This window comes from Parambassis ranga, chromosome 9, assembly GCF_900634625.1.
Source record: "Parambassis ranga chromosome 9, fParRan2.1, whole genome shotgun sequence".
Lineage (NCBI taxonomy): Eukaryota > Metazoa > Chordata > Actinopteri > Ambassidae > Parambassis > Parambassis ranga.
In genome coordinates, this window is record NC_041030.1 from 21,710,998 (window position 1) to 21,730,920 (window position 19,923).

General features: G+C 45.3%; 1 protein-coding gene across 1 annotated transcript in view; it reads right to left on the reverse strand.

Annotated features, from left to right (window-relative positions):
- Nucleotides 1-19,923, reverse strand: part of antxr2a (ANTXR cell adhesion molecule 2a) — a 56,187-nt gene that overhangs the window by 22,700 nt on the left and 13,564 nt on the right. The window contains exons 11-16 of the mRNA XM_028414693.1: nucleotides 15,052-15,130; nucleotides 14,625-14,720; nucleotides 10,187-10,237; nucleotides 9,382-9,471; nucleotides 7,545-7,715; nucleotides 7,309-7,389 (exon numbers count right to left, since the gene is read on the reverse strand). Of these exons, the coding sequence (XP_028270494.1) occupies nucleotides 7,309-7,389; nucleotides 7,545-7,715; nucleotides 9,382-9,471; nucleotides 10,187-10,237; nucleotides 14,625-14,720; nucleotides 15,052-15,130 (568 nt within the window). The remainder of the gene's footprint in view (nucleotides 1-7,308; nucleotides 7,390-7,544; nucleotides 7,716-9,381; nucleotides 9,472-10,186; nucleotides 10,238-14,624; nucleotides 14,721-15,051; nucleotides 15,131-19,923) is intronic.

A 19,923-nucleotide genomic window follows, 5' to 3' on the forward strand; every position in this document is an offset into this window, starting at 1 on the left:
CTCTTGTGGGGGGAGCGGCGGCTGAATGGAGCTGTCAGCTGGCTACTTGTTAGGGCTAACAAGGCCGTCCACTGATAGGACTAATGAGGCCCAGGGCTCGCCGCTACCCTGCACGGCCCCGCCGCCGCCGCCACACACTGCTGCTGCTGCAGCGTCTGCAGTCTGGTGTGGAGAAGGTGCACCAAGATTAGTCTGGGTAATTAAACACAAAAGAAGGAAAACATTTATTTATTTTTATTAAATGCACTAAAACCTCTGTCTTTTTATTTTTTTTTAAAATGCACGTGAGTTTTAAAAAATCCTGCAGAAAAATCAAAAAGCTTTGACATTTTTTTTACGTCACTTTTTTTTTTACGTCACTTTAATGTTCTGCTGTAAGATTTTTATATCCTCTGTATTTTATTATTTTAATTTTTATATTTTTTTGAATATAGAAAGAAAGAAAAACATTTGCACGCTTGCAGTGCGACTTGTCCTCATCAGAAATAACAACATTTGTGAAGATATGTCCCAGATGAACTTCAGTCCGGTTCCGGTGTTGGTCAGCAACACACAGCACACACAGCCTTTTTAAATGCACTGGTGTGTGTGTGTGTGTGTGTGTGTGTGTGTGTGTGCCGGGGGGGGGGGGGGGGGGTTAAATGTGAAGCACGAGCAGCGTCTGACTCTTTCCATGCAGCTTTGTTTTGCAGCCAGCCTCATCTCTTCTCCAAACGCTTCATTATTTGTGACGCTCTGGTTTAATTCCAATTACTCCTGTTAATTAGAGAATCTCATGCTCTCTGATCTGGGGGTTTGTTTCAACTTAATGTCATTTGCCAGGTTGTTTACTTTCGATTAAAGCCTTTTATTGTGAAATTAAGTGTTACATTTGATGGTAAACATCCTGACTGATGTCAACATGCAACATGTCCTCCTTGCAGCGGCAGCCCTTGTTCTGCATTAGAGCTGCTGCTGTCAACTCCGTCTTTAAGCATACATTAGTAGCACATTAGCATATTGTCTTATCAGACATTTAGGTAACAAATTATTCCTTTCAGCGGCTGTGGCGAGCGGCGCGGCCGTCAGCAGCGATGTGTCATGTTTTGGCTCCTATCGGGCTTTTTATTTTAACACCGAACAATACACTTTGACGGCTTTTATTAGTTTCATGAAAGATGTTCTCACCATATTCGACGTGGCATTGTAATGCAGCAAAATAAAGGCGCGTGAAAGGACGAGGACGTGTGCATCTGTTGATGTTTTTTCTCTGCTTTACATACTGAGATCAAGTGAGGAGAAGCTGCTGAACATCCTATACATAAAAAAACTGCATAAACAGTCTGTTAAAGGATGTTTCTGATGTATTATTATGATCTCTTTGGGCAGCCATTTTCAGCTCTTGGATCATTTCCATGTGACCAGCTTGCCCAGTTCATAGTGATACAGCAGTGCAGCCGGTTGACTGGTGTGGCTCCAGTCCAGCATTTAGTCTGATTCAGTGGTTAGTTTGAGGCTTATCTAAACAGTGGTGGAGGAAGTACTGAAGCCTGGTACTTAAGTAAAAGTACAAATACCCAGCAAAACATATACTCAAGTAAAAGTAGAAGTGCTACATCAACAATCCTACTTAAGTAAAAGTCTTAAGTACTTTTAAATGTACTTAAAGTATTCAAAGTAAACGTACTCACACACTGAATATATATGATTGATTTCCATTGCAAAGGATCTGAACAGGTTAAAATAATCAAAGTAAAATGGAGCATGTGTAGTTAATGTCCATGTTCAGTCCAGAAGCAGCTATGGACAGGTCTGTGTGTCATGAGGCAGGCTGTGGGCATCAAGTGAACAGAGAGGCTGCTGATAACAAACAGGCATTCAGCATGTTTACTGTGTCAGTGTTCCTGCTGTAGATTCATGTGATGATTCATGTTCATCACACATTCATGGATGGACCTGTGTTAGCAGACAGCAGCTAACTAGTTAGCTCACTGAGCCAGAGCACCGGCATCATGACTGAGGCTCATTATAGAAACACAGCTGGCAGCGTGACACCAGCTCCATGCAGAGTCTGACCTCACATCAGTCCAGCACTGTGTTCATCACATGGAACAAGGAACTACAGACACTGGAGACATGTAGTGAAGGAGAAAGTACAGGTAACAGCTGCAACATGTAATGGAGTATAAAGTATGCTTACTTAAGTATAAATACATAAAAAATTACTTAAGTACAGTAAGGAAGTACAAATACTTAGTTACTTTCCACCACTGTATCTAAACATATTCAAATGTTGACCAACATCCAGGAAGTCCCTCCTGGGCTTCCTTTTTTCTAAGCGATGTGACAATTTAACGTAAACAAAAATTAAAGAGCAAATCATGGATCAAATGATTTGAATAAAAACACATTTCCCGCCTGGTCCCTGATACAAAGACGATCGAAGCTCCTCTGAAGATGGTAAACATATTGGAAATGTTTTTTTTTTTGCCATCAGTCCTTCACTCCTTCCACCATCTGCCATTCAGACAAACTCTGAGAGAAACTTGAGCTCCATTTGCACTGAAAGAACATTTCCCACAAAACGTGACCCCGTGGCTCACAATGTAAAAATGGAGTGTAGAGGCCAGCGAGAGGCTGCCAATGCTCGCAGCCATGGGCTTGTTTATTTACAGTAATTACACTCATGTCTGAAAATTAATGCAGTCATTACTGATGACTTACTGATGTTCGAATGCTACAATGCTTCATGCCAGTCAGACACTGAGACTGAAAAACAAATGTCTCGGGTGTCGCTCGGCTCCGTTTCCATGCAAACAGTCACCTCGCAGCGTCTTAACTGGGCCCTGAGAAGCCGGGCGGTGCTTTACTGAGCTGCACAGGATGGATGGATGGAGCGAATAAACCCCGGCATGCAGTGTTGTGACCTCCACGGACAGCTCTGCCATGCCGTGCCGTGCCGTGCCATGCCATGCCAGACAAGCAGACTGTCACCTCTGCCCTCAGTGGCCCTCGGCTTATGCCAGGCTCATCCTTTTTTTTTTAACACCTCCCTTTATCATCCATCTATTTCTGTCTCTCTGCTCCCTCCATGTGTGGCGACTCCAGATCTGTGGAGCCCCTCTGCTCACAATCACTGAATGCTCCCACAACACCATCAAAAAAAACAACAACAAAAAACGCCAACGACGTGCTGCACCGCCACAGCCGCAGCACGACCGGCCGTGTGTTTTTTATGTGAAGCAGCATTTTTACAAATGTCTGACAGCAGACGCCCTCCTGACCTAAATAATGTTGTGATCACAGGACTACTTCTGTGCGCCGGATTATTTTCTTTGTTGAAAGTGTCGTCTTCAAATTTACTTTCATTTCCTGAGCAACGGTCCAGAACTCAAAGGAATTTACAGCCACGTTAAAAAAAAAAAAAAAAAAAAAGCAGGAATTTTCCACATTTTTCACATTTCAGAAGCTGCAGTCTGTCTTCAGTCATAAATCTGAATTTTCCACTTGTTAACGTATCAATAAATCAGTGATTTCTTTCAACACTATGCACTAAACAAAAGTGACGTGTATCTGGAGAGGTCCAGCGGTCTGCAGGTTTATGGATCCATCACAAACATTTACGACCCCTCACAGTATCAAAGTCAGGAACAACTGCCAATCTGGCACCAAATACAGAAGAGAGATGCAGAAAGAAGACTTAAAGATCAATGCAATAATTTACACAATTAAATTGAAAATATTTCATATCCTGAGAACCAGAGTGGGACCTCCAGGATAAAGTCTGTATCTTTCTGCTGATGCACTCACTGCTTTTTGTCTCCTTTATGAATCATTTTTAACATTTTAGTCCTCGTTTCATGGAGCTAGCAGTACGATGTGACCCTGGACTGAATCAGAGCCACAGAGAGAGAGGGATTATCTTTACAAACGGGCCGAATGTTTGGAGAGGTTCTGCTAAAACGACGGAGACACAGCTTCTGTGTTTCCTCTGCATCCTCCTTCACCCCTGAAACCAGTGGCTGTCACCTCATTAAAAGATTTAAGCTCTAATTTTAAGACCTCCACACACACACACACACATGTATTATATAAACCTGACAGCAAATATGCTTAAGCACCAGTGTAGAGGGTCCATCAGATAATGCTATTAACCTCCACACACACACACACAGCAGCACACTCAGCCCACACGTCCCCCTGGTGAGAAACAGATGAGAGCGAGAGGAACAAATGGAAAACCAACTGGAAATCCACACGGACTCACAGGACCTCAAACGCCTGTTCAGTGTCTCTGTCCTCTGTCTTCGACTGGAGGAGGACACAGAGGGGTTAATGTCTGCCAGTGCCTGGATCCTTGCAGGCATCTTGTTGGGACATTATGTGGACAGCTGCTTTTAGAAAACAATACCTAGAATGTGAAGCTGGGTAGGCGGCAAATGAAAAAAAAAAAGCACACCGCCGCCTCTTCCAAAAGAGAATGAGTGAGCACCAGAATAAGGCCAACCTCCCTCCCTCCCTCCCTCCCTGCCTCCCTGCCACCTTCCTCTACCTGCTGTCCCCAGTCGATCCCCGGCAAAACTTGGCGGCAGATGTTGCTGTGCTAAGTTGGCTCTGAAGTGCCTCCCCGGCTCCCTGGTCTCACCGACAACACAGTCAAACCACATTAGATCTCTTTATTTGTGCCTGGGGCAAGTTCGGCACTGCAGCTGTGTCCACCCCCGCTCTACCTTTGGTGTTGAAGGCCCTCAGGCGCTAAATGTGAGACCAGGAAAAAAAACTGTTTCACTCTCATTTCTGTCTCTCTTCTGCATCTGCTGACAATCCAGCGGTCTGGCTCCGGGCGGCAGCACTGAGGGAGGGAGGGAGCGGGGAGGGGGGTGGGGTCAGGAAAGGAGACTGCTGTGGGAGGGAGGGTGAGGAGCGGCATGGATACCCTGGTCCCCGTGCTGAACAGATGTCTGTGACAACCTGCTTCCTTACACCTGTACGAGTCCGTGTAACCCTGCGGACGCAACTCGCTGAAAAATTCATGACCCTGGAGGTTTCCTGTCCGCCTTCAAAGCCCGCTCCCCTTCCCTGCTGTCTCCTCTCCCTCTGCTGCTCCCCTCCCTCCACGTCATCGCTGCCATCTACACCTAACCTGGCCCAGCTCAGACTGATCCGTTCAGTCACAGTGGGAGGCTCCAGCAGCAGCAGCTACTGAGTCAACAACCACCGGAAGTCTAACATCAGATACCTGACGTCACCAGAACAAAGACACCGCAGCACGCCGGTGCTCAAAGCAGAGATGTGCTGAGAAGTGCCAGTCTTACATGTCTTAATAAAGTAAAATGAAAAATAAAAACTTGAATAAATCGTTCAGCTGTTTAAAATTCACTGCACTTTTTTAACAGTGAATCAAATCAATTAGGAATCAAAGTTGAAATAAACTGGGATTAAATCTGTGGGAATCATGGAGGTGTCAGTCTGTAAACCAGCAGGGATTTAAAAATCATTTAAAGATAAATTCTGCTGGAATCGCTGTCCGCTGCACTGAGCAGGTAAGATGTCACTTCAAACCTGCACAGTCTCCGCAGCCCTCCGTTTGATTCTCTCCTGTGTACGGTTTTGATCACAGACTTTAAAGCCGAGCTGGACGCACTGATCGGCATGAGAATGAGGAGAGCCGGCCGTGGCACAGGGAGCCTTTTCTTTTCTCTTCTCTTCTAGCCTGTGTGTGCTTTGACACAACTTGTTCAGCTGCCGGTGGGCTTCAGTCTCTACTTCCAAACAAACAGGGTGACCGAGGTGACCTGTGTTGTGTGGAAGTGTCCATCAGCTTTTTACACAACCAGAGCAGCCATGTTGTTTCAGCACACAACGCGGAGTACAGAGACTGATGCAGAACTCTGTGGACTGGTGTCAGAGAAACCACCTCCTGATCAATGAAGGGAAAACCAAGGAGACGGTGGTGGACTTTCTGGAAGTCCAGCTCTGTCCTGGGCGGCTCTCTGGTGACAGGAGGGTCCTGACAAAACTGACTGACTGCAATTTGGGACTAATAAAGGTATTCTTAATTCTTAATTATGTGTAAATCTCACCGGGAAGCCTCATAACACAAACAGCAGCAGCAGCATCGAACTGTGGACACAACATCTGGGAGCAAAGGTCAAATCTGCCTCACCAAGATATTTTTATTCATCTCAGAATTTATTCTTTTCTTTAAACGACTCCATCGGGGGATCAGGGGAAATGTCCGTTCTCTCCACCCTGTTAACACTAAAAAAAAAAAAAAAAAACCCTGTGACACCCTGAGTAGAGACTGGCAGGCTCACAGCTGGCCCACTAGTTCATTTTTTTAGAACTGCAAACATCACTCCACTTCCAGAGGATGAGCCAACGTTTCCTTTCACCTGAACAGCTTGTGCAGTGTTGTTTTGGAGTGTCTGCTCTTTTAGGTTTCATGTTGAACTTTTTTTTTTTTTTTTTATACATGCTCTCATGCTTTTATTTTGAAACACAGAGAAGTATGCCACAGTAATGTGGGACAGCAGGGTTGCTACAGCTACCACTGCTGTGTGAGACACCATAAATCATCAGGTTTTCTGGTCTAGGAATAAAATATTAACGCCCTCCACTTTTTCACTTGTCTGCGAACTGTTTCCAATCTAAACAATTAATTTTGAGATTAGGTCTTCAGCTCTGTGTCCACAGCAGATGGTGTGGTTTGTGGGATTATTTGCAGTGTTAGAAAGCTACGTACACATGAAAACATCTGGTTAACCCTGGCTCGTGGTGGTTTGAGAGCCGAGTGCTCCTCTAACCGCCTGCAGGGCTTCCAGTTTCACTGTGTCGGTTTGTGGGGTTTGTGATATGTTGAAAAGTTTTGACCATATTAGGTCATCTCTGTCACGCTTCCTGCTAAGAGTGTCCACAGCTGCAGCTCACAGCGAGCTGGGTTAGTAACAACAACACAAAGCACAACTCCTGCCAGCAGCTTCCTCTGCTGAGGAAGTAACTGTGCTTACTGTGAAGATTTAAACGAATGAAACACGGACATATTATCACAGAGGAGGCGTCATTACAGGGACATTCAATTCACCTCACTGCTGACTGATGCAGAATATGTTCTCTTTCTGTCCCTGAGAACAGTAAACTGCACCAGTGACCACTGATGGGACTCCTGCAGCCAGCTCTAAAGCAGGCAGGCAGACACCTGCGCTCTCTGCATGTCTCATCCATCATGCATGTGCTTTGCATTGGGAACAGTGTCAGTGAGAACTGTGCGTTTGTTTCAGCGATGACTGGAAAGTCAAAGACGGCTTTAGAGGTGTGTTTTAGACCTACCTCGTCTGCTGAGGTGGGACGCATGAGGGAGACTCTGTCATACTGCCGCCGCAACAAAGCCCACACAGCATCCAGACGACCCTGATGAAAGAAAAGCACTGTTTTATGTTCAATAACATGAAGCACTTGTGTCTCTTAAGAGGAGCCTTTGGGGTTAGGATCTCTTCTTCCTTATTTTTTGACAACTTGTTATGACACCTCGGAGCCCTTTGAACATGCTCAGTGGCAGAACTCACCTTGATGGGAGTGTACCATTTGTTCTCAGACTGACTGTTGGAGGCGGCGGGCTTCCGGTGAGGACGTTTGATCATTGGCTCCTCCACGTCCTCCGGCATGGACACTATGGCGTTCTTGGCCTTCTCCAGTCGGGCGCCTTCCTCAGTCGAGCCTTTCTCTCCCCAGCGCACCTGAACAGGTTTACATCAGTAACAGTTCTCATTAGTTTTACTGTGGAGTGATTTAGTTTGTGTGTCTGCTGCAATCACTAAAGCTGTATTTACGCTTCAAACTTATGGCATTGGCAGTTCGGGGTGACAGGTGAGTGCTGTCATGGCTGCGTGCATGCCTCAGCTCCACTCAAGCTTCAGCTTCTTCCTCATCTGTGGAAGCACCAAGAGTCTTTGGTACCTCACTGTCAAACCCTGCTACATAACAGCAATCTGAAGAAACACCTTCAGCTTCCTCCAATCTGAAGGCTTGGGTGTCCATGCTGACCCCTTTCCCCCCTGTCCCAGGTCCTAGCTTAGCACTGCTGTAGACCATGTCCATCCTTTCATACACATGATGGCCTCTTTCAGCTTTTCAAGGTGATGACTTGGCCTCCAAATCTCCCACACTTTCAGAGGTCTGGAGGAGTCCAGGCCTCCACAGGTCAAAGGGCAAACTATGCGGTATTAGACAAGAACAGCTTGAAGCTGTAACGTCTATAAATCACCAAACATCCTGCAGCCAGAGGAGAAGTAACCAGTGCGTGTGTTATTGTGTGAATGTGTGTGAGGGTGTGAATGCAGGCCTGTGTGTTAGTTAAGCTGTCCTGCTTTTTAATTGAATTCATCACATCTGTTGCAAGGAGGAGATAAAAAAAATTCCACTGTCACATGAACGGGGAGAGGTGATTAATTAGCGACACAGTGTTCAAGCTGTAGGTTAAGCCGTGACAATATAGAACAGCTTTTCAGAATCATCTCTGGGATACATCCACGGCCTGCCGCATCATCAAGAAAAGAGAGGGCTGCCATGAATAAAAGATACGCTGTCACCTCGTCCTGCTCCATGATCGTTTGAAATATTGGCAGCGGCAAAGCAGCGGAGGTGGTTTTTCTCAGCGTGACGTCTTAAATGTGGATGCAGAGGAGAGGACAGGTTGATCTTAACAAGCACCTCGTTCTCTATGCACAGGAGGGGGGGGGGGGGGGGGGGGGGGGGGGCTTCAGATGTGGAAACGGGCCTGTCGGCGGGAATCAACCTGCTGCAGGAAGAAGACAGAGGCAGGAAAGCTCTTAACACTCGTGGGGAAAAAGTCAAGCGGTGAGAGCTCCCAGAGGACCATGGGAAATCCCTGCAACACCACCAACCATCCTCGGGGTTGAGAAGCGGCAGGGGGCTCAACGGGAAGGTGGCGGAGGGGGAACTCGTCTTTAATCCTGGATTCCCATCGGAGGGGCAGACGACAAAAAGGCTGCCAAGGCTTGGGAGCCGAGGAGGGGTGAGGAGGGGGGAGTGGAGAGTGGAGGTGGATACGTCAAGCTGACAGCAGCACTCAATCTTTCATTCTGGAAATGACTTGATCCAATCAGGCCTGGACGGCCAAGGACGAGCTGGCAGGGCCTGTCATGTCGGAGGCATCAGCGGACTAACGAGGACGGCGGCCTGACCGCTCAGACAGTCAGGTCCTCCTCCTGCTGCCTGTGTAACTCCACAAACTTGTAAGCGCACAGAAAAGACGGTGTCAGCAGCTTTCCGTGTTTACAGGACCGCTCCAGTCACTTCCAGCTGTGTGTGGGTTGTTTGTGCTTTGCAGGAAATCAGTGTTGCTGTGTTTTAAAATGAAAGCTGCATGTTAACGGTTCTGACCTCCATGCGTTTGATCCCTCCTGCTCCTCTGCCTCCATAATATGAGGCGTCCACAGTCGGCCACTTCTTTTTAGGAAGCTGCTCAGGCTCCTGTAACATAAACAGATTAGAGACAAATGACATTTATCAAAAGGACGACAGCGCAGGAGAGCGCGTGCTATTATTATCATTTAACAATTGAACGCCTTTTTCTTCTTTAGCAGGAAAGACGTCATGTCTTCAGGAAGGACATGCAGGACATCATGATCACATAAACAAAATAAAGTGCTTAAAATAATATTTCTTTCTGCAAATAAGATAAGTCAAAGACTCTTAGAATACACTCTTATCTTAGCCTAAAAAAATCTTAGTAAGGACTCCTAGCTTAAAGTGATTTAAGAACATTCTCAGAGTGACTCTGAGGAAGGAGCAGACTACAGATCTTTACTAGGATTTAGTCTTAATGATACGGAGAAATTCTTAGAAAATGTCATAATTCTAAGAATTTTCTTAGAATTTCACCACTTAAGGGAAACTTAGCACTAAGAATCTTTGTGAATGAGATTTAGGATATGATTAAATCATCTTCCAGTGAAGGCAGATGGCTTATTTGTAAAATCAGCTGCATGTTTTATTAAAGGAATAGTACAACGTTTTAAGAAAAATGTGAACAAGACTTTAATACAGAGCTGGAGCCCAGGAGGATCGGCCCAGCTTAGCATAAAGACGCCTTTATGGCTGTAGTATGTAGCATATTATTAATAAATGCCTGCAGTTCTGTGACATATTCTGATTATTGTGACAACACCAAAGGAGATGTACTCACAGGTGGTGGAGGACGAGAAGGTGGAGGAGGCGGCGGCGGGTCTTTGATGACCTGGATAAACAGAAAAAGCAAAAGAGCATCAGCAGAGTCACCATGACACACACACACACACACACACACACACACACACACACACACCCTCCAACCCCGTCAAGACAAGCGCCAGCGAGGCTGACGGAGGTGATTCATGACAGGTGACTGAGCCAAACAGAGACGTCTCTGAGCCGGTCTCATGGCGGAGCCCCCGTTGCTGCCAGGCTGTTTTGCAGCCATCGCCCTGCTGACTACTGATTACAAGGTTTCTGCTTGTAAACCAACATCAGGGGCCCCCCGTGCAAAATAAAGAAAAGCTGAAAATCAACTTGTTGACAGGGGAGTCTTTGGGGTGAGCGCCGCTGCCCGTTTAGCTCTTAATTAATTGGATGGGGTTCAGTGCTCCCAAGCAATCCCCCCAATCATAAAGTCCTAAGGAGTTAATTAGCTCCAATGAGATACAGAGGAGGCAGCTTGGGCTCAGCTCCAAGCCCTGTCTGCAGGGAAGATGAGTGGCGGCAAACACACACAGAAAAACTCAACGAAAAAACACACACACACACACACACAGAGAGAACCATGACACACCTCTCCCACTGCACAGTGACCAGCCTGGCGGCATTGTTCATGACAACACCGGGTGACATGGCACCTGAGGAGCAGGTTGTCCACAATGTGATTCCACTCAAAGACAAGATGCCACGACCGGGTTTTTCAGATGTGCACCGCAAAGCAAACAAGGAGCCTGACAGTGACATTTGTCAGGTGCCAGTCAGACGCCCCACATACTGATGTCCAACTTTTTACTGCAGGACTGCTGAAGACACCACTGCCACTCACTCAGCAGCAAGACATCTGTGAGGAGATGGATGCTGGAGGAAGGGGAGAGGGTGGGTTCTTCCAAGCTAACATCTGATAAAAGCAGCCTTCTCAGACATCTCTGGGATGGTGTCCGGGTAGTTTAGAGCAACAATTTTCAACACTAAATGTCTTTTAGTTTATCTATTGACCACCTGAGAACATTTACATGAACACATATCATCCACACAAGACTGTGGACCAATTCAGGGGCTGCATCCTTGCTGCAGCATGATGAGGCGCTCCCATTTCTGATGAAGAAGGCGTCCTTCTTCATCATCTCTGGTAGTAAAAGAATCAATGGATGAATCCAAGAGTCTGCTCCAGTTACAGCAACAAGAAAAATAAAGTAAACTTTGAAATGTTCGGTTGCTAGGTGACAGGAGCAGCGTATCCAGAGACCAGCACACCTCTGCAGACGAAGGATGAAGGATGCAGCCCTTGAATTGGTACACACCTATTTATTATCTTCGTATATTTATTACAAAAAAATAAATACAATTTAAAAAGTGGTTCACTTCTCCACCCAAACGCCTCTGATGATGATGCTGGTCTGAGATACTGCAAGGCCTCATTGTTAGCTATAAATACTGTACATATAATTAACACTGAGCAGGTTCCTCAGCCTGATGAAGTGGAAAGCAGACCTTTAGTGCGTTCTGAAAGACAGATCCTCCACTGTCAGAGCTGGTTGTGCATTTGCTAAAGTGGTTTTTGGAAGAGGAGCGGTGTAATTATGGCGTATCATAGATTCTAACAGCTGCTTCATTCACTCTTAAGCTGAGGGGACACCGCCGCACTCCCTGCATACTGTTGTCATTAAAATAATGAAAAATAATCAATTAGGGTTAATTAATGACTCTTTGACATGCAACTGGCTGTAAGCAAATCCGCTGACGGTCTACGAGTAGCCTCTCCATACGCTGATTAACAGCATTGCAGCCACACCTTACGTTGACAGGATTATCTCTTTTTATTAAGTAATTATGCAGCAGATTTTCCTGCACATGTTGTGGGATAAATAAAGCATTATACAAATGACGCTTCGCCGCTGCTCTTTTTTCCCAGCTACTACCTGATGGACAGATGTGAAGAGCAGCACCGTGCAGCGTGGCACCATAATTAAAAAACTAAACCGCGGGATGCTTAGCCATCTGACATCAGCCCCGGCGGCTCACCGCTGCAGCCACGACACCGGGAGGAGAGTCGGACCAATCACAGGCTCTCGGGGCATCGTCCCCCATATGGCTGTCTCTGTAACTGGACTCAATAATCTGTCCGCTCTCAACCTCAAGCTCAAACCGTGTTGAGTCAAGCTGTTTCCAGAGGCTTACTGTGACGGATGAGCGGCAGGCAGCATATTTTTAAAAATGATTTTTAAATATAAGGATGTAAAAACCTGCAGAAAACGAACCAAATTTAAGCTGAAGGAAGGAGAAATAAATGAAGATACGCACCCTGCGCTGGTGCAGCCGCAACGCTGACAAATTCTAATGTAAAATAACATGAACTAATCAGAGATTATTAACATATTAAGCACCAACTGAGTAGAAAATGTGTCCAAAAGTGCATCCAATTAATCAGCGATCATTTGTAATTTGGATAAACTGGGAGTGTAATTCAGAACCGCATCTCCAATCCTGAATCCTTTGATTTGAGCTAAAGGCTACGCCACTCTGAGTTTAATTTCCAAACAAATCATAAACAAAGAAATTACCACTCCACAGCTTGTATGACCTCTCTCCTGGCATCAATCCATGTGGGAGAGAGACAGGGAGAGAGGGATTGTGGGAAAGAGGAGGTTGGGCATGTGTGTGTGTGTGTGTGTGTGTGCGTGGCCTCATCCCGACTGCTGAAACCTGGCAGACTGGGGGTTTAAATATTAACAAGCCACACATGGCCCTCCTCTTCTGCCGCGTCCCTCGATGGAAGGCAACAGCAGCTCTCTCCACCAAGACAAACACGTCCGCGGCCAGACATGCTGCAGGGGGTTTACATTTTAATGCCTTTGTTGGTTTTCCAAAATATGCTTCCATCTCATCCTGGATGGGATCCCTTCAGGTCCACAAAGCCAGGTGATGTCTATCATTTAAGGGGCGGCGGTGGGTGAGCGGGAAACGGAGGTGTGGTGCGGGGGGCATCGGTGGGGCGGAGGGTAAAAAATTTGCCTTCATCAGATCTCAACAGAAAGAGGCAGAGGAACAGAGAACAGGGCGCACCATCTGCAGCCCCTCTCTCGTCGCCCCAAACGATAATCTGTTGTAGATTTTTGTAAAGTGGGTTTTTCCAGGGCAGGGTGAGGGGGGTTTTAAAACAGTGGTTTCAATGAATATGCAAACAAGTCCAAAGTTTTCAACACAAACAGGCTGAGTGAACTACAATCAAGCTGTTAAAAGAGAAACAATAAAAGCAGCGAGGGGAGAATTTAATTGCAGATTGGACGCTCATTAATTAAACGCAGCCTCAAGTTCCTCCTTAACAAACACCCCTGTTCACATGGGAGCAGAAACATGTGGCGATCTGTGGAACTAATGAATAACCTTCCACCCTGCACATACAGACAAACACACACATCCACTGACTAATGAAATCCTCTTCAACCTCCAGAGACTCAGAGCCATGTATCAAGACTTTCAGGTCTTCTTATGATTCAGACCTGTTCAGACTGATATTTATTTCTGCGTTTATTAGCTGCATTCTCAACATCTCCCCTGTTTTACATGCTCCTCTATGGGAACTGATTCAGATTCATTTTGGGGGAGAAGGAAGGACTGAAATGCTGCTATATGTCTATCTTGTTTTAGTTGTGAAAATAATCTGAAGTCATATAATAATAAGAATTAAAAGAAGAGACAGAGTAAAGTGCAGTTGATATAAATCAGTGTGATTTATCAGATCAGAAGGAGCTTTGTGATGCGATTAAACCAGGAGAATTCTCTGTGAATATGATTCATCACTCCAGTCCCCAGGTAGGCCTAATATTAGTCTTGTATAAACAGAGATTTTTGGTCATTTTGATGCAATCTGTCGTCGTCCTCCTGCCAGTCTCATTTCTGTTTCTCTGTTGTGACATAAACCGAATTTGTCGCTTCTCAGAATTCGACACTTGCAGCTACAGTTCTGCAAGAAGTGAAGGCTGCTTCACTTCCTGTTTGAGGTCACTTCTCTGTGGCGTTGCAGAGCCACAGCGGTTTGTAGGCTGGAGGTAAACGGGGGGTGACGAGGTTGCACTGATGTTCGTCTCCTTCACTTCCCTGCTCTATAGCAGGGCTGGTGAGCAACACTGAGCCCTCACTGAGGTGTGCTTTCCCTGTTTTAATAAACTTTACAAATTTCACTCACTTCAATTATGCCTGAAAAAAAACTGCCTGCAATCCAACCACAGGGTGTTTGCAGCTGTTGTGTAGTCGCAGCTTTCATCATCTGATTCAGAGAACAGGAGTGATGTGTGACCTTTTAACTTGTATTCTGTTGTTTTGTCTCCATGCAAACCGGGATTATCAGCTCTGGCTGAGCAAAGATTAACGTAACCGTTATGAACACTCACCACTTTGCAGCAGAGAGGCCAGAACCACCACATGAAGGCCAGAGCCACGAGGAGGAAGAGCACCAGGAAGAATATGACCAACACCAAACTGTCCGACTGCAGGAGGAAAAGAATCAACAGTCTCTGTTCACATCCCACAAATAAAGATAAATACAGTCTGTCAGTCAGTCTAAATAAAGTCTGATCATTACTATCACATGTGAGGAGCAGATGAGCAACTTCTGCTTTAACAACACAGGAAAAACTGTGACGGTCACGTACTCAAACCACAAAGAAGAAAAACACAAAAGTCACGTCCTGAGGGGGCTTCATCTGACTGTCCAAATGCTGTAACATGCACGTATCTACAGCTCCATCTGAGTGGTCAGATGTGTGAATGCACAGCATGTGTACACCAAAAAAAAATAAAAAATAATCAGTGACTTACACATGTGGAAGCAGTGATGGTGTAGGCGTTGGAGATGAAGGACTTGCCGTCATTCAGGCTGATGAGAACGTCCATGGTCCTGTAAAGAAAAAAGAAAAAAGTTTTCAGCCTGTCAGAATCTGTTGTTGAAGATAAATATCAAACATAAACATGAGGCCTGTGGAGGTTTTATATCTGCTCCATCTCCAAGAAGCACAAACATTCTTTATTTTGTCTGTGTTTTTATCAGCATCGAACATGAGTGGACATGTTTAAACAAAGATTCCTTCCTACATACACACAGTGAAGAGGTTCAGCCTGTTTTTGGGTCAATTATTGCTTAAAATGAGCAGTTGTTATCAAAAATGTCTATAGATAAAAAGAACAAATCCAACAACATGCTATGATATCAGCTAATTATTTCAACACTAGTATCAAAGGCTCAGAGGAGACCTCGAAAACCACTCCAACTTTGACAGCCTGGCGTGCGCAAACGATTCGGAATTAGAAAATTCTGAATACAAGTTTGATAGAGCAGCATCTAATGAGCGTTTTAAGACTAAACTGGAGTCTGTAGTTTGAAATTTGTAGGAGGAGATACATTTGGCAGATGACCCTCGTTGAAGGGCTCTGTCATAGACTTCAATGTTAAATGGCTTTTGAATTTTTATTAATATTTTGAAAACAAAACATATTTGAACAAATCCAAATACAAGTTTAATAGCCCTCGAAGAGCCGAACAGAATGATGTCTGAACGGTTTCTGTAGCTGAAAGCATGTGGAACTAGTTACATGTCAAAGTTGAAGGTGGTTTTGAAGGCTCCTCCATGTATTCCTATGAGAAAAAAAATCAGAAAATGATTAATTAATTAATTAATTTTGAATATTATAATATTTAGGAATAAACATTTTGATATTTGAATGGCTGAAATCTGTGAATGTATGCTGAAGATACGAAATAATAAAAAGAAAGAAAGAAGAACAAGAGTTTGCTTTGCAGCAATCAAACTAAAAAAATAAGTCAGGTGATCACAAAAGTGCATTGCTTAATAAAAAAAAGACAATAGAAGCTCAGTAAGAGAGGAAATCCTCTCATTATCGTTTGGATGAAGTAACCTGAGTAGCAGTAACGAGGCTCGTGAACTACTCTGACTTATTTAGAGAGGAAATGCGGAGGCCAAAATGGGCGCAATTAAAACCCTAATGATGAACGGCAGCGCAATTTCCATATGTCTATTATGCCCGATCCAATTACGGCAGGTTTAATGAGAATTCAGGACATGGAACGAGTGAAATGCCTGAAATCCTGCAACACAGAGAGGAAAAAAGAAAAAGAAGTGTGTGTGTGTGTGTGTGAGGGGGCCAGCTGTGAGTGTGTACAGGGGAGGCCTGCTTTAAAAACGCTGCTGTGGAATAATAAGGAGAGCGCTCTCTTTGCTTTGGATGCCGCCTCAGGCAGCGCCTTGGGCCACCGATCCTCCCGTGGTTCTGAACAGATGAGCGACCAGACCGTGTGTCCATTACTATGCAGCGTATTGGAAGTATTCTTAGCTGACTTCTTTGCACCGTACCTTATTTACACCACTAAATATTTAAAAGACAATTCTTCAGCAGGATGAACTTTGACACTTCACCTGTTGATGCTCCACTCCACCAGTTTTTATTAATTCATTTAAGCATTTGTATTTTTTGATGTGTGAAGCTTGAGTTCTGAAAACAGTTAAACTGGGACTCGGCGTCTTTGTAAAGGCGTTAACAGATTTTAATCTGATGCAGAAATCAGTTCATATTCTATGTTTTACACTGATTAGCTTGTTTTTAAATCTGCTTTTAATCTGACTTTAATCTTAACTGTGCTCCTGCAGAAAACACCTCTTTGTGCCTGCATGCCTCTGCAGCCCGCCGAAGCTGCTCCAGGTCCGTGCATGTTAACTAAGTGCATGTGCTGAATGGGTGAGGGGAGAGGCTAATTTAGCTGACACCCTCAATCCCTGATAATGGTGGGCAGGTTGTTAATCAAGCTGGAGGTGTGGACCCCGCCACGTGAGAGAGGAAAGCTCCCAAGCGAGTTACACTTTCCACGATCCTGCCCCCCCCCCCCCCCCCCTCTCTTTCGCCTGACATCGCCGGACATCTTTAACGCACCACAACCCAACCATAGTGAGCGCACCCTCTTTCCTTTTCCTCCCCTCAGTGAGATGCTGACTGCTAATTCACAGGGTTACTGTTGAGTAGGCAGAATCTGCTCTGGCACAGAGGCATAAGTCATATATCCGCTTCTCTTTTCCCCCTTATTTCCTTCCAAGGAAATTAACAAAAGATTGATTAGTAATTGGGTGGCAACATCTATTAAAGTGGCCATTTTTTCACTGCAGTAATACAGTGCTGGTGTGATGATAAAAATGTGAATAAAATGAAACTAATTTCACCTTTTTTTTGCAAAACACAGGCAAAAGTTCAGATTATGAGAAAAACTGGCTCAAAGGAAGGAAAAAAAAGCTGGATGAATTATTTAAAAAAAAAAAAAAACACTGGCTGTCATTTAACTTTCCAGCAATAAAAGCCAGAGAGTGACAGCGAGGAGAGAGCTGCAGCTGCTCGGTGGGTCGGTGGTTATGTTTCAATAAATGGGAGATGAGAGGGCGGATTGTCACAGGGCCGAGGGATCAGTCAACGTTTGGATAGAAAGAGACAGAGGTACCCAGGGACACCAGTTGAATGGCAGAAGGCTTCTTTCTCCGGCTCCACGTTAAGTATAAGTTCATCCCTAGGCTCGCCAATATAATCTGTCAGAAAGTCCGCCCGCCGTGACACTAAGTTTCGGTGATGCGATGCAGCTGGAGCGGCTGACAATGGTGACGCTAATGGCTTTCAAACTTCCCGTAAAGATGTGAAAATTGAGAAGGCTGAATAATTCACGGCGGAGCATATGTGAGGCCTGTCACTTGGCATCCAGGAGTCATCACTCTGCACGAGTTTTTGCGTGGCAGAAGTTCTGAGGGAGGGCAGGAAGGAAGGCGGGAGAGGGACCAGAAGTAAGACATCTCAGAAAAACGGACTGCTGGTGTTTTAGACCCAAAACCTTGTGCTAGCTGTTTGAAAAACCTGCTGTGCTTCTCAAGGGTTTTGCTTACTATAATCAAACATAACCTACAATCAATACCTCTTTAAAGAACGCAACTTCCTGGGTCCAAAAATATAAGACATATTTAAACAAAATGGCTGCATAATCCAATCAAAACAATAAGGTGAGGATCAGTCGGTTAGTGTGGCCCTGTCAGCCCTGAACTTCATGCAAATGCATTTAAACATGTTCATATGGAGCAGATGGAGCGACGCAGCTCCTATTTAGTTATTAACAAGCATTAGCATTAGCATTAGCGTACCTGCCTCTCCCCTCAGTTATTTTTTGTCCTTCACCGTTACTGTGAAAACACCAGGTGAGGACATGCTGCTGCAAGAGCGCAGCCACTTAACCCCTCGATCGAGGCCTCAGCAGGGTACACTGGGTCTCCTAATGGGGACACACAGAGGGTGGGAGTGGGGGAGGCGGGAGGGGAAGGGAGGGAAGGAAGGAAAGGGTGTCAGCAGATGCCAGTGTTTCAAGCCTGATGCCACAGCTGTCAGCACAGATGACGCCTCCGCCGTGAGTGCTCCTACACAGCTCGATGACCAACTGAGGACACCCTGATTCCTGGACACTGAAGGCAGGATGTGGAGCCGTGTGCTCCGGGTCCCCGGCGGGACAAGAAGCTGCAGCTGAGCACCACGGCTCAAGTGAGTGCTGGATGAGAAATATGTTCCCCAGCAATCCACGTCTGTGCGGTCAGGACAGACTCAGGCCCCCGTGTGTAACAAAACAAGGGGAAACGGGGAGAAGGAATGTGCAGTGAAACGGCAACTCTTCCTCGGCTGAGCAGAGCCGTGTAAGAGGAGCACCCTGAGCGCCGGCAGTGGTGATGGAGCAGAAGCAGACAGATGGATGGAGACGGAAGTTTCCAAGCTCCAGAGTTCCACGCAGGTGGTGGGGTGCAGGGACTGTCAGTGCATGGTGAATTATTTAAATGGGGGGAGCGTGGAAAAGGGAATGGCTGCATCTGTCGCACATCCTTTTAAAGCCCCTTCAGCAGATGTGTTTACTCACCACCCGTACCAGCTAACTACTTAATGGGTCACCATCGGCAGCCAAGAGTTAATTAAGCAGGCCTTTTGCAAATGGCGGGCACGTAGCATCAGCATCAGCTCAGGTCCTATCAGGGCGCAGAGGGCCGCTGGTTTACAGATGTAGTCGCTCAACATAATCTTATTACTGAATCTCTGACAAACAGAGAAAATGAAATATGAAACATGAAAATGTGTTTTTTTTGCCCATAAATGATCAATCTATCGATCAGATGCAAATTGTTGTAGGCTGTTTAAACTTTTCTGAAAGATTTTATGACCAGAGAGATAAATTAAATCAATGAAGATGGCGCCGGAATAAAATCTAAATAAATAAAATGTATTTCAAATAAGAGCCGAACAAACAGAGCAGCCTGTGTGGGAGTTTTATTGGCCTGTGTTCGTACTGTACATGCTGAATAGAGAAGTGTATATACTGTGTGTGTGTGTGTGTGCATCCTTATTGTTGTGTGCATTGAATAACATGTAAGAAAATGAACTATAAAAACACAGGTTATCCTCACAGTTTGGACTTGGAGTGGATTAGGTGAGGTGAGCGGTTACAGCATCGCCGTCATCATATGATACATAATCTCTTTTAGAGCTGAGAGGAAATTCAGGAGCCAGCGGCACTCATAATCATACATTTTTGATTGGATTGCAGTCAGCAAGGACATTAAAATCTGTTGTTCCATCTAGAATGCCTTAGCGATCATCTGTTATGGTTCGGGA